The sequence below is a fragment of the Protopterus annectens genome, chromosome 12.part0 (genome assembly GCF_019279795.1).
Source record: "Protopterus annectens isolate FY-2018-M chromosome 12.part0, PAN1.0, whole genome shotgun sequence".
Taxonomy (NCBI): domain Eukaryota; kingdom Metazoa; phylum Chordata; order Ceratodontiformes; family Protopteridae; genus Protopterus; species Protopterus annectens.
In genome coordinates this window covers 3,324,958-3,339,101 of record NC_056746.1, presented here as the reverse complement: position 1 = coordinate 3,339,101, position 14,144 = coordinate 3,324,958, and the positions used below count along the sequence as shown (strand labels likewise).

At 44.1% G+C, this 14,144-nt stretch overlaps 1 protein-coding gene across 1 annotated transcript in view; it reads right to left on the bottom strand.

Annotated features, from left to right (window-relative positions):
• LOC122817306 (serine/threonine-protein kinase SMG1-like) overlaps positions 1–14,144 on the bottom strand; it is a gene marked incomplete in the record, with an annotated part of 2,898,779 nt that overhangs the window by 1,884,271 nt on the left and 1,000,364 nt on the right. The window contains 2 exon segments of the mRNA XM_044090530.1: positions 8–155; positions 13,737–13,936. Coding sequence (XP_043946465.1) covers positions 8–155; positions 13,737–13,936 — 348 coding nt within the window.

Here is a 14,144-nt window from a genome sequence, read left to right as displayed (position 1 = left end):
GATATACATCAGTTTCTCTAGGTTTTCTAAGAACTGTAGAAGTAGCAGCAGTCGAAGCTGATTGTTGCAATGCCCATCATCATTATCAGCTGATGTCCACTGACTGATATCATTATCTGGATTTGAAGTGTGGGCTGATAAGCTTCTAATAACACCTGTGGGAGGTAAAAAAACTATGAAAAAAAGTTTCAACTTGCATGGCAAACAGAATTGATGTTTTGCACTCAGACTGGTAAGCAAGGCCAAAGGCATCACAAAAGCCGGCCCTGGCAATGAAGCACCCATGTAAGACAAACATGGAGGACTGTCTACATAACCAATAATCCATGACTGCCAATGGGTATATCAGAATTTACCCAGGGGTGGTGTGGTTTGATCAAGCGGGCGAAGCCTGAGTGGTTAAACGGAGCAAACCATGGGTAAATTCTGATAAACCCACAGACAGGAGTGGATTACTGCTATTACACAATTACATTAAGAAAAATTGCTTATCTTTTAATTTACTTGTATAAGGGCACTTCAGTCTTGTACATTAATCAGTGTAGGGAAGGCTATGCACATGGGTATGGGATTTAGGTTCCCATGCTTGCACAGTACATCAGTGCAGAAAAGCACTGGAAAAAAGTACAGGTGTGTACACTTAACATAAATGTAGATGTTAGAGTGTATTCACTGTTGCAGTCATCACAGTTGGGTTATCTGCCTGCAGTTAGCTCTCAGCCGGCCTGAATACCAGAGTCCTGGGATTTCTGCGTCGCATGCTGTCACCTCTTCCATCATGTCAGGTCGTCGGGGGTATAAAACATGCAGTCGACATTACATAAGTTTTTCTTGCCCCAGATGTCAGGTGCCCCCACAATAGGAAGCAATTACATGGTATGGAACAGCCACAGCAAAAAGCAAATACACATGATATAAAGTATGGCAAACAAAAAAGATAGATAAAAGTAAAGAGAAGTCAGAGGGCTGGAGGGAGTGTAACCAGGACTGCAACAGTGAATATACTCTAACATCTACATTTATGGTAAGTGTACACAACTGTACTATGTTCTTCGTGTTTCACTGTTACAGTCATCACATTTGGGTTGATTCCCAAAGCTAAGGAAGGGTGGGGAGGCAGTTGAAGAGCATTAGGACTAGCAATGAGGCAGTCTAAGACTGCTTTGGCAAATCCAGCTCTGGATTTAGAAAAGACAGGCAAGTGGTAGTGCTTGGTGAAAGTATGTACAGAGCTCCAGTTTGCAGCTTCCAGGACGTCCCTGGTAGGGACTCCGCTGAGAAAAGCAGTAGAGGTAGATGCAGCCCTGGCGGAATGTGTACTTATACTCTGTGGGATAGGTTTTCCATAGTGCTTGTAGCAGAAATGGATGCAATGTGTTATCCATTTGGGAATGGTTTGCTTCGAAATGGACTTCCCCTCTGCCTGTGCAGCAAAGCTGACTAGCAGCTGGTCAGATTTTCTGAGAGGCTTAGCCCTGACCAGATAGAATCTAAGCTGTCTGTGCACATCTAGGGGATGCAATATCCTATCCTCTTTATTCTGGGAATTAGGGAAAAAGGTAGGCAAATGAATGGACTGGTTCAGAGCCACACTAGACAATACCTTGGGAATAAATGATGGATTAGTCCTGAGGGAAAACCTGTTTGCATAGAAAATAATGAAGGGTTCCACTGCCATAAGGGCCTGCAGTTAAGTGATGGCTAGAGGTAAAGCTGTTTTCCAAGAAAGAAATTTAAACTCTGCTGTAGCAGCTGGTTCAAAGGAGGGAAGAGCAAGTTTCTCAAACACAAAATTTATGTCCCTGGCTGGAGTGGGAGCTCTCCTGGGAAGTCTTAAATGTTTTGCCCCTCTAAGGAATTGTTTTAGCAGTGGATAAGAGAAGAGGAGTGGCTAAGTATAGTTATGTGCTAATATGGCTGAGGCATGAATCTTAATTGATGAGAAAGATAGGCCCTTGTGGAGCATTTATGTTAAATAATCAAGAATATCAGGTAAGCTGGGCACCGTTGTGCCCACCCCTTGAGACTGGCTCCAGGAACAGTATCTTTTCCACTTTTCTGAATAGGATTTTCTAGTACTAGGCCTCCTTGCCTTAAGAATGACATCCAGTACCTGCTTACTGAGGGTTACTAGAGGGGAGCTCATGGGATTAGCCAGGCTGCAAGGTTCAGGGTTTGAAGCTGAGGGTGCAGAATTTGACCTACCTCTACTGGGACAGCAGGGAAGGAGTCTGAGGCAGGTGCCATGGCTGTAGCACTGTCAGACTGCGCAAAAGGGGTACCAGTGCTGGCATGGCCAGTCCAGTGCAATCAAAATTGTCCTTTGCTTGTCCTGCTGGTCTTTAGCAGGACCTTCGAGAGGAGAGGCATAGGGGGGAAGGCATAAACAGAGAGGACTTCCCAGGTAAAAGGACAGGGCATCCACTTTCCAAGCTCAACAGTGGAGAGTTCTGGTGCGGTACTTTTTCAATTGGTTCTGAGGGAAGGCAAACGGGTCTACCTCTGGAGTCCCCCCATTTGTTCCTCAAGAGCTTGAATATTTTGGGTTCCAGTTTCCATTTGTGTGGGTCCATGAGATTTCTGCTTAAGTCGTCTGCCAGTGAATTTAGTTTGCCTGGCAGGAATTGAGCTTGTAGGTTCACTTGGTTGCTCAAAGCTGTGTTCCACAGAGCCATGGCTAGTCTGCAGAGTGGGTAGGAATGGGTTCCCCCCTCCCCGCTTGTTTATGTACCACATAACTGTGGTGTTGTCTGTCTTTACCAATAGTTGTCCTGGAAGAATAAGGTCTTTGAAAGATGTCAGGGCATTCTGCACAGCTAACATTTTTTTTTTTGAATGATATGCAGGTGCATCTGTATTGGGTTCCATTTGCCCTGAATGCACTGCCCTGCCATGCGAGCCCCCCCATGCATAGTCTGATACGTCTGTTAGAGTTTGGGCGACAGGGGGTAGAGTGAAAGGGAGTCCCTTGTTGTGGTTGCAGGCCTCTGTCCACCAAAGGAACTCTGCCCTTAGGCAAGGGATGATAGGAATCATTGTTTCCAGATCCTGAGAATGCGGACACCATAAACTTTTTGGATACCATTGAAGTTTCCTCATATGCAGTCTTGCATATGGAATCAACAGAATGTAAGAGGCCATGAACCCCAGGGCTTTCAGGATTTTCCTTGCAGATAGCTGGGTTTTTGTGGCCAGTAGGCTGCAGTAGGTTGTCAAAATTGTTTCTCTGTAGTGAGGAATGCTATCTGGGAAGTTGTGTTCAAGCTTGCTCTCAGGAATACAATCTGTTGGCAGGGTACTAGGTGTGATTTCTTCTCGTTGATGGTGTACCCCAATGAAGTTAGAAGTCTCTTTACAAATGCCAGCTACTGTAATAGGAAGTTCTGACTCTCTGCTTAATCAGGCAATCGTCCAAATATAGGAAAATCTAAATATTTCTCTGCCTGCAAAATGCAATGGCTAGAGCTAGGCACTTTGTGAATACCCTGGGGGCAGTAGGCAAGCTAAAGGGAAGTGCAGAGAACTGATAGTGACATGGAGCCTGCCCTGAACCGTAGGTATTTCCTGCAAGATTCCCTTATTGGGATGTGCAAATAAGCTTCTTTTAAGTCTAGGGTTGCCAGCCAGGCATCCTTGGCTAGCATAGGAAGAAGCTAAAGAGTTAGCATTTTGAATTTTGGAACCACCAGAAAGGTGTTGAGGATAGACAGGTCCAGGATAGGACGCCAGGAGTTTTCTTTTCTGGGAACCAGGAACAGTCTTGAATAGAAACCTTGTCCCCTTTGTTCTGCTGGGTTTCATGCCCACGGAGTGGCACAGAGCTACAGTTATCCCACTCCACAAGGGGGGATCCACCTTGGATCCCGAAAACTACCATCCCAGTCTGACGAGCCTTATCTGCAAGGCCATGCAGCGTATTATCATGGAACTTATAAACAAAGACATTGCCAACCTTCAAACACTGGACCCTGCTCAGTTTGGGTTTGTGAAGGGCCGAACTTGTCTCCTGAACCTGAGTGACTTCGAATCACTCTCCAGAGCCATGGACAAGGGTAAGGTGGCTCACACAGCCTATCTAGACCTTGCCAAGGCCTTTGACACCATCCCCCACTCTGGAATCATAGATAAACTTACTAAGCTGGGCATTAATCCCTATGTCACCCAATGGGTTGCTAACTGGCTTACTGATAGAACCCACACTGTAAAAGTAGCCGACTTCAAATCCAGCTCCAGACAAGTGAAAAGTAGAGTACCTCAGGGTTCAGTCCTGGGACCGCTCTTGTTTGGCATCTACTTCTCTGAAGTACAGGCCAACACTAAGGGACTCTGGCTAACAAAGTTCGCAGATGACTGAAAACTGGGAGCCATTACTGAATCCCCAAATGATGTGGATACTCTACAAAAGGGACTTACAGAAACAGATGCTTGGTGCCATGGGCTCAAGCTCAATGCCAAGAAATGTATAGTTATCCCCTTTGGGAAAAAAAAACATGTACCCGTGAATTACCATATAGGTGGCAGTACACTAAACACCGAACGTGTGATGAGACTTAGGGACACAGGTGGACAGTGGTCTCAATTTCGATAACCACATCGCCACAACAGTCAGGAAATACTTCTATGTGGCACACCTCATCACTAAGGGCTTTTCATCCAGAAAAAAGGAGGTCATTGTCCCACTGTACTCATCCCTCATTAGGCCCATTACAGAATACAACGTCCCGTTTGGTATGTACCTCTCAAGACATCTGCAACAACTGGAAAGGCCGCAGAAATACTTCACTAAAAAAAACACAGGCCTAAAGCAGATGCCCTACACTGACCGCCTTAAAAAACTCCAGCTATACTCTGTCGGATATAGTCTACTCAGAGGCGATCTTATACAAGGCCATGTCAAACCTAGAGCTGTTGAACATGCTACACTTAAAGAAATCCCAATCCCTCAGAGCCACACGCTCCAGGGCTCTAAACCTTGTCATCAAAATAAACAAAACATGCTGGAGGGATAGGTTCCTGACCCAGACTCTGGAATAGATTGTCCTTACATGTCAAGCAGAGTGCCTCTTTAGCCCTCTTCAAAAGGAACCTTGACGACTGGATGGGAAAAAGGAAATTCACCCCGGGGATCACGTCAGTCGCACTGCTAGACAGGGGTCCAGGGAAGTAAATAGTGTGGGAAGAAATAGCCAGGGAATTGTTATGGCTAGGCTTATATAGGCCATAGGGCTGATAGCCTAGTACCAACCTATGAACCTAAGCTGATGCTGAAGAGAGAGAGAACTTGTTTTTGGACCTCCACCCAGTGGTTTGGGAGGAGGTCTAGCCATCCACTTGGGGATGAGAGAAAGTGGAAGTGGAATCTGTATCCTAGGGAAACAACGTTTAAAACCCATTTGTCTTGGGTAATGAATTCCCACTTTTTTGCATGCAGGGAGAGCTTTCCTCCTAAAGGTGCAAGTAGTTGAGCAAGGCTTGGAAGAGTTAAGGATAAGTCATTGTGCAATTTTTCCATGGGGGGTGGCTTACTACTCCCTGCTTTGGAAGTGGGAGCCCCCCACTGCTTAGATCTGTGCAGAGCCTGAGACTGAAGTCTTAGTGGTTTGCTGCTCCTGGGTTTGGACTGAGAAGGCCAGGAAGGGACTGGAAAGGACCAGTTCTTTGAAGGCCAGTGCCTACTGAATCTAGGTGGCTGTACTTTAACAGTTTGCATAGAATTACCGTTTTCCTCCATTCTTTTGAGAAATTCTTCCGCTTTGTTGCCAAAAAGGCGGTCTTGGTTTAAGGGTGCATCTAGTAATTTTAGCCTTAACATGATCTGGCAAGTTTTGTTCCTTAAGCCAAGCATGCCTTCTTAGTACAGACTCAGTGACAGCAGCCCTGCAGGATGCTTCTAAAGCATCAAAACCACATTGCAAAGTATGTTTACCAACTTGGTCAGCAGAATGCATTAACTCTTGTAAATCTTTTGAGTTCAGCACAGTCAGGAATCATCATTTTCTGTTTAAGTAGTCACATAATATGTTGCCTGATACTTTAACATATGAAACTGGCAATTTAAAGCCATAATGGCCAGAGTACTATAAGTATATACCTTCTTACCCCATCTGTCTAAAGCCCTAGAATCCCTGTCAGAAGAGGTAGGATTCTTGGCAGTAGTAGCCTTAAAGCTTTTAGGTCCTTGGGAAATGGTCTCTGGATCCGCAGTAGGACTCCTGAAGAGGAATTTATGAGAGTCAGGTACTCTATAGTACCTGTCAGATTTCCTGGGAGCTGGAGGCAAAGTGTCTGGGGTAAGGCTGGATTCCAGGAAAACATCATCTACTATCTCCAGAACAGGAGGAATAGCTAGAGGTCTGTGCTGAGGCAGGTTTAAAAATTCCCCAAGTCTCTTTTTGGACTGTGAATAGTCCTGGCTTTCCCAGCGGAAATGTTCCCTAAGGGTATATGAAAGATTTCACCAAATGAAAAATCCTCTGGAAGGGAAGCAAATCCTGGTAGTCAGAAGGAATAGAGATATCAGACTCCTGATCAGAAGAATCAGAAGGAAAATCAGTTCTAGGTCTATTAGAGGGGGAAGGCTGGCTTCCCCTAATTAAGGTAATAAGGTCTCCAGCCATTCTAATCATGTTTTTGAGGCTTGTGGGCCTGAGAATGCACTTTAGCAGTCGGTTTTCTAGGCATAGCGCGAGCTTTAGGCCTGAGGAATTCGGTATTTTTAGCTAGAAATGAAGCTGCTGGTTTAATATGAAAATCCGCAAGCCTGAACACACCCTCAGAAGCTGGTGCCTGCACAGCAGCTCCAGACCCATCCAAGGTAGAGACATCTGCAGGTTCCATAGTCGAAGCATCGCGCTGCATGGGTCTCAGCAGAAGCCTGTGAATCTGTAGAAGTGGGTATCAGGGGGCTGCAAAAGCGCCTCACTGTGTATTGGTGGACTGGCGACTAGCTTAACGGAAGCATCATCTGCAGTTTTGGACCTATGCGGTGTCTGTCTTAATCCTTGCGTTTCTTCAGAAGATCGGTAGTCGGACGGCTTAATGAAGCCATTTTGGAGTTCGGGAAAAGAAATTGAAAGTATTTAGCGTTGACCAAGGCACAAAATTGACAGCGAGGGACGTCATGGTCTGGGCCTAAACAGGTGACGCAGTAAGAATGAAAATCTCTGTGAGGTATTTGCTTTCCACAGGCAAGACAATTAATTTTTTCTGACATCGGTTAAAGCAAGAAAAAAGGATCCCCAACAGGGTACTTATCTTTTTGAAGACTTCAGGTCTGAAACTCGAAAACGAAAATTTCAAGAGTCGACCAACCGGCATTTGCGAACTGCTTCGGACACCATTTGGCATGAAAGACTTGTGTAATGGCGTCGGCTGCATGTTTTAATCCCCTGACGACCTGACATCATGGAAGAAGCGACAGCATCCAATGCAGAAATCCCAAGACTCTGGTATTCAGGCTGGCTGAGTGCTACCTGCAGGCAGATAACCCAAATATGATGACTGCAACAGTGAAACATGAAGAACATCAGAATCTGTTGCCCTTTTTTTTTTTTTTAAACTATTCAAAAAATCAGTGTTACAAGGAAAGTGCAGTTGTGTGCACTTACCATAAATGTAAATGTTCGAGTGTATTCACTGTTGCAGTCTTTACATTTGGGGTAATCTGCTGACAAGTTGCCCTCAGTCGGCCTGATTAACAAAGTCTTGGGTCCTGCGTCGGTTGCTGTCCCTCCTTACATGACGTCAGGGGTATAAAACATGCAGCAGACGCCATTACATCAGTTTTTCATGCCCAGATGTCAGGTGCCCCACCAAATGGGGAGCAAAAAAAAAAAAAAAACAAACAAAAAACAAAATATATATATATATATATATATATATAAAATTTAAAACACAAAAAATATACCTCCAAACTAAAGCAAATACACCCAAAAAGGCTTTTAAGCATAGTAAAAGAAAGCTGAGGTTTAGTAAGAGAAAAAACAGGGGGCTGGAGGGTGGGTAACCAGGACTGCAACACTGAATACACTCGAACATCTACATTTATGGTAAGTGTACACAACTGTACTATGTTCATGTTTCACTGTTGCAGTCATTACATTTGGGTAGAATCCCAAAGCTATGGTTGGGAGGATGGATTTATACAGCATTAGGACCAGCTATAAGGCCCTGCAGGACAGCAGTGGCAAAGCCAGCTCTGGATTTGAAGAAGAAAGGTAAATAGTAATGTTCGGTGAACGTATGAACTGAGCTCCAGGTAGCAGCTTCTAGAATGTCTCTGGTAGGAACACCTCTGAGAAAGGCTGCAGAAGCAGATGCAGCCTTGGTGGAATGAGATCTGATCCCTTGGGGAATAGTTTTACCATGGTTCATATAGCAGAAATGAATACAATGGCTTATCCATTTGGAAATAGTCTGCTTTGAAACTACCTTTAACTTAGCCCCTGCAGCAAATGCCACCAGTAGCTGTTCAGATTTTCATAGAGATTTTGTCCTGTTTAAGTAAAACTTAAGTTGTCTGTGTACAAATAATGAATGCAGAATCCGCTCACCCTTGTTCTGTGGATTGGGAAAGAGAGGTGGCAGATGAATGGTCTGATTAAGAGCCACACTGGATACCCACCTTAGGCATGAAAGATGGATTGGTCCCGAGACACACCCTGTCCGCATGAAAAATAATGAAAGGCTCCACTGCCATAAGAGCCTGTAATGCAGAAATCCTTCTAGCTGAAGTGAATGCTAAAAGGAAAGCTGTTTTCCAGGAGAGAAATTTTAGGTCTGCAGTAGCAGCTGGCTCAAAAGGAGGGAGAGAGTTTTCCCAATACAAAACTGAGGTCCCATGCAAGGGTTGGAGCTCTCCTGGGAGGTCTTAGGTTTTTGGCCCCTCTGAGGTACTGCTTTAGCAGAGGATGAGAGAAGGGAGGATCTGTGTTGTAATAAGCTGAAATGGCAGAGGCATGGACTTCTATGGAAGAAAAAGATAGGCTCTTGTGAAGCATCTCATGTTACGTATTGTAAAATCTGAGGAATATTGGGCACTGCTGTGCTTATTCCTTGTGAATGGTTCCAGGCACAGAATATTTTCCATTTGTCAGCATAAGATTTTCTAGTACTAGGCCTAGACATCCATCACAGGTTTGCTGAGGGATGCCAGGGGTGAATTTAGATGATTAGGCACGCTGCAAGATTCAAAGTTTGGAGCAGTGCGCGCAGAATTTGGTTGTTCTGCTGAGACAGTAGGTAAGGTGTCTGAGGCAAGTGCCATGGTGGAAGGTGTGACACATTGCACAAGAGTGGGTTACCAGTGTTGGCGAGGCCAGTCTGGAGCAATCAGAATCATTTTTGGTTTGTCCTGTCTGACTTAGTAGAACTTTGGAGAGCAGAGGCAGAGGAGGAAAAGCATAAACTGATAGGTTTTTCCAGCTGAATGATGGAGCATCCACTTTCCAAGCTTTTTTGTGATGAATTCTTGTGCAGAATTTCTCCAACTGATAGTTCTGGGGGGAGGCAAAAAGATCTATGTCCGGACTCCCCCATTTGCGTGTCAACATGTTGGAAAGTTCATGGTTCCAGTTCCATTCGTGTGGGTCCATAAGATTTCTGCTTAGTTCGTCTGACAGAGTATTCAACTTTCCTGTAGTTGTATTTGGTAGGTCAAGGCCGTGTTCCACAATACCATGGCTAGTCTGCAAAGGTGGTAGGAATGTGTAACCCCCCTGCTTATTTACCACATAACTGTGGTGTTGCCTATCATTAATTGTCCTGGATAAAGGTAGACCTTGAAGGCTGTCAGTGCATTCTGTACAGCTAGCATCTCTTTCTGATTGATATGAAGGTGCATTTGACTTGGGCTCCATTTGACCTGAATGCACTTCCCTGCCAGATGAGCCCCCCAAGCATAGTCTGAAGCGTCTGTAGTTAGGGTTTGGGCAGCAGGGGGTGGAGTGAATGGCAGTCCCTTGTTTTGGTGGCAGGCCTCTGTCCACCACAGGAACTCTAGTTGCAGGCAAGGTATGACAGGAATCATGGTTTCCAGGCTGTGACAATGTTGACTCCATAAACTTTTTAAGTACCACTGAAGTTTCCTCATATGCATTCTTGCATATGGAATTTGAAGAATGCAGGAGGCCATAAACCCCAAGGCTTGCAGAATTTGTTTTGCGGATAGCAGTGTTTTTGACGCCACCTGTTTGAAATAATCACCAACTGAATTTGCTTTTCTGGTGCAAGTCATCTGGGCAGTTGTATTCAAGCTTGCACCCAGGAATGTAATTTTTTGAGAGGGAACCAGTTGTGATTTCTTTTCATTTATGGTGTACCCTAGACAAGTTAGAACCCTTTTTACAAACACCAGATGCTTTAGAAGAATGTCCTTGTCCTTGTTTTCCGCCTGAATTAGACAATCGTCCAGGTATGGATACATTTGAATTTTTCTTTGCCTGCAAAATGCAATTACTGGAGCCAGGCACTTTGTGAAGACCCTGGGTGCAGTAGATAAGCCAAAGGGCAGTGCAGAGAACTGGTAAAGCAAGTAGCCTGCTTTGAAGCAGAGGTATCTTCTGCAAGATTCCCTGACTGGGATATTCATGTAAGCCGCTTTTAAGTCTAGCATAACCAACCAGGCATCTTTGCGTAGCATAAGAAGTAACTGTTGAAGAGTCAGCATCTTTAATTTTGGAATGTCCAGAAATGTGTTTAGAATAAGTCCAGAACTGGACGCCATGATTTGTCTTTTCTAGGTACCAGGACAAGTCTTTAGTAGAAACCTTGTCCTTTTTGCTCTTCTGGTACTGGTTGAATAGCCCCCATGTTCATGAGGGACAGAACTTGTTTCTGGGCCTCTGCCCACTGATTTGGGGACAGGTCTGGCCATCCATTTGGGATTGGCAACGTGTGGAAATAAAATCTGTATCCCCGTGATACTATATTTAAAACCTATTTGTCCTGGGTTATAAGTTGCCAGTTTTGTGCATGAAGTGCCAGTTTTCCCCCCAAAGGGGCGGCTAAAAGGTAAGTGCTTGTTGAGTTTAGAGGGAAGTCATTGAGACTGTTTACCGTAGGGAGGAGCCTTGTTGCTTCCAGATTTGGAGGTGGAGGCACCCCATTGTTTTGTTCTAAAAGTCCCTTGTGACTGAAACCTGGAGCCTTTGGAATGTCTGGGTTTGACTTGAGTGGCTCTCGAAGGGACTGGAAAGGACCAGTTCTTAGTAGGTCAGTGCCTACTAAATCTTGGAGTTTGCACTTGAAAGAAATCTTTCACAGTTTGCAAAGATTTAGCTTTATCTTCCATCTTTTTTAAAACTTCTTCAGCCTTATTACCAAAGAGACGTTCCTGTTGTAAAGGAGCATCCAACAGTTTTGCTTTAACATGATCAGGCAGAGTTTGCTCTGAGCCAAGCATGCCTTCTTAGCACAGACCCAGTTACAGAAGCCCTGCAAGAGGCCTTTAAAGAATCAAAAACACACTGCAAAGTATGTTTTCAAACTTGTTCAGCTGAATGTAATAAATCCTGTAAATCTATTTTCCACACAGCCAGAAATTAACATCATTTTCTGTTTAAGTAGTCCCATGATATGCTGTTGATATTTAAGCATATGAAATTGACAGTTTAAAGCCCTGATTGCCAAGGTTGCATAAGTGTAAACCTTCTTACCCCATCTATCCAGCGCCCTGGAATCTCTATAAGAAGGGTTAGGATTTTTAGCAGTAGAGACTTTAATGCCCTTGGGACCCTGAGAAATGGTTTCAGGATCAGCAATAGGATTTTTGAAAGGGAATTTGTGGGAGTCAGGAACCCTGTAGTATCTGTCTGGCTTACAAAGAGCCAGAGGCAAAGAATCAGGAGCCATACTAGATTCTGAAAAAAACATCAACAATGTCTAGAACAGGAGGTATAGCCAAAGGCCTATGTTGAGGAAGAAAAAAAATCCCCAAGTCTCTTTTAAGATTCAGAGAAATCCTGACTTTCCAAGTGGAAATATTCCGTTAATGTATGTAAAGTTTCCCCAAAGGAAAAATCTTCAGGGGGAGAAGCAGAAGGAATGGAATCTTCTGCATCAGAGTCCTCATAAGTGGGCATAGACAAATCCTGTTCATTGGAAGAGTCAGAAGAAATAGAATCCTGTTCAGAAGATTCATAATCAATGTCTTGCCTAGGTCTCTTAGGAGGAGGGGCTTGGCTACCCCTGATCAAGGTGATTAAATCTTTTGTGTTTTAGGCACAAGGCCCTGCACATATGGCCCAGGTGTCAGTTTTTTAGACATAGATTTTGGCCTTAGTTTTGAAGGTGTCGGTCCAATTTACAAATCTCTAGGCCTGAAAACACCCTCAGAAGCCGGTGCCTGCACAGTGGCTCCGGACTCATCCAAGGGATTGACCATCCACGGGTTCCATAATTGAAGCATCTCGTGGCATACCGGACTCCGAATGGGTCTCAGTAGAGGCCTGCGAATCAGAAGTAGCGGGTATCACGGACTGCGAAAGCACCTCACTGAGTACCGGTGAACTGGCGACTGGCTTAGGAGAAGCGTCGTAGTCAGTTTTGGACGGTTTGTCTTTTTCTTTGCATTTTTTAGGTATTCCGGTAGTCGGATTGCTAACTAACGAAATTTCTGGATAATTAAATCGTGAACCAAAATATTTTGGAGCAAAAATATACCAATGTTCAATAGTGCATTGATTAAATTTAGCACAAAACCGACAGCAAGGCACGCTGTGGTCAGGGCCTAGGCAAGGAACACAGTACAAATGAAAATCTTTATGAGGTATTTGCTTCCCACAAGTAATGCAATCATTAACTTTTGATGACATCGGTAAGGAGCAAAAAAAAGTTTCCCCAATGGGGTACTTAGCTTTTAGTTGAAGACCGGTTCTGAGACTCGAAAATGAAAATATCAGGAGTCTGCCGACCGGCACTTGCAAACTACTTTGCTTCGGGCACCGCGCGGCAATAAAGACTGATGCAATGGTGACAGCTGCATGTTTTATACCCCTGACGACCTGACGTCATGGAAGAAGGGACAGCAACCGACGCACGACCCAAAACTTTGTTAATCTGGCCGACTGAGGACAACCTGCCAGCAGATTAACCCAAATATAATGACCGCAACAGTGAAACACGAAGATCATCAATGCAAACATAAGGAAACTCAGGCAGGTTTCATTTTTAGTTTTACTGAATGTACCTAGTTTTTCATTTATTTTGCTGTGACCCTCAGCATACGCCAACAGAAAGTCTGACCACTCAATGGTACTTCCGTGGATGGACTTATTACTAGCATATGCCTGAATAGGCACATTGGTTGAGCTGTCCAGTCAGTGCACTCATTTTGGAATAGTAATGAGCATTTACTGCATAATATGCATCACGATGTGAAACTCACTACATAATCAATTTGGCACATACTCCCGTTGTGTATTTTGCTTTGCTTTCATATTAAACTATTAAGGGACCAGGAAGGAGAAGGCAAGACCCTGACAGAACCAGGGAAGAAAAACTGCAGCTCTGAAAAAGCCACTGGCATATACTATTCCACCCTGCCAGACAACATATTTAAATGGAAGCAATGATGCTCCAGTTTAAAGGAAGCAGCAGTGGCAAAAAAGGTAGTCTTAGAAACAGTTCAACATTAGTCATCTCCTACAATGGATAAATACGCATAACCAATGGAAGATCAAAGAGGGCTACAAAATCCTCTAATAGTCAAAAGACCCCAACACAAAAAGCATCCTTACCTTCAATTGTCTGGAAAGTGTCTTGAGCTCTTCCCAAAGGAGTACGCAACTTAGACAAAACAGTAAACTGAGCTGCTTCCCACACTGCCCACTGCCAAAGGACAGCTTCTGTTTTTAAAAGACTGCAAGGAATGAGCGACTGTTCTGGTTTGTCAAGTCTCTGACAGCTGTAAAAAAGTCTCTCCAACCAGTGATCTTTTCTGCAAGACAAAAGAAAAACATACAAAACAATAACATACTAGTTAAAAAGTAATCTTATCTGGATATGAAGCAGATTTCTGCACTATACAAAGTTTAACCTAAACCATATCTGCGATTAAATTAAATTGTGAAATATACTGTACACATCTGATAAATATAAAGTTGACTGAACGATGTGTGAATGTATACAACCACACATCCGTGTGT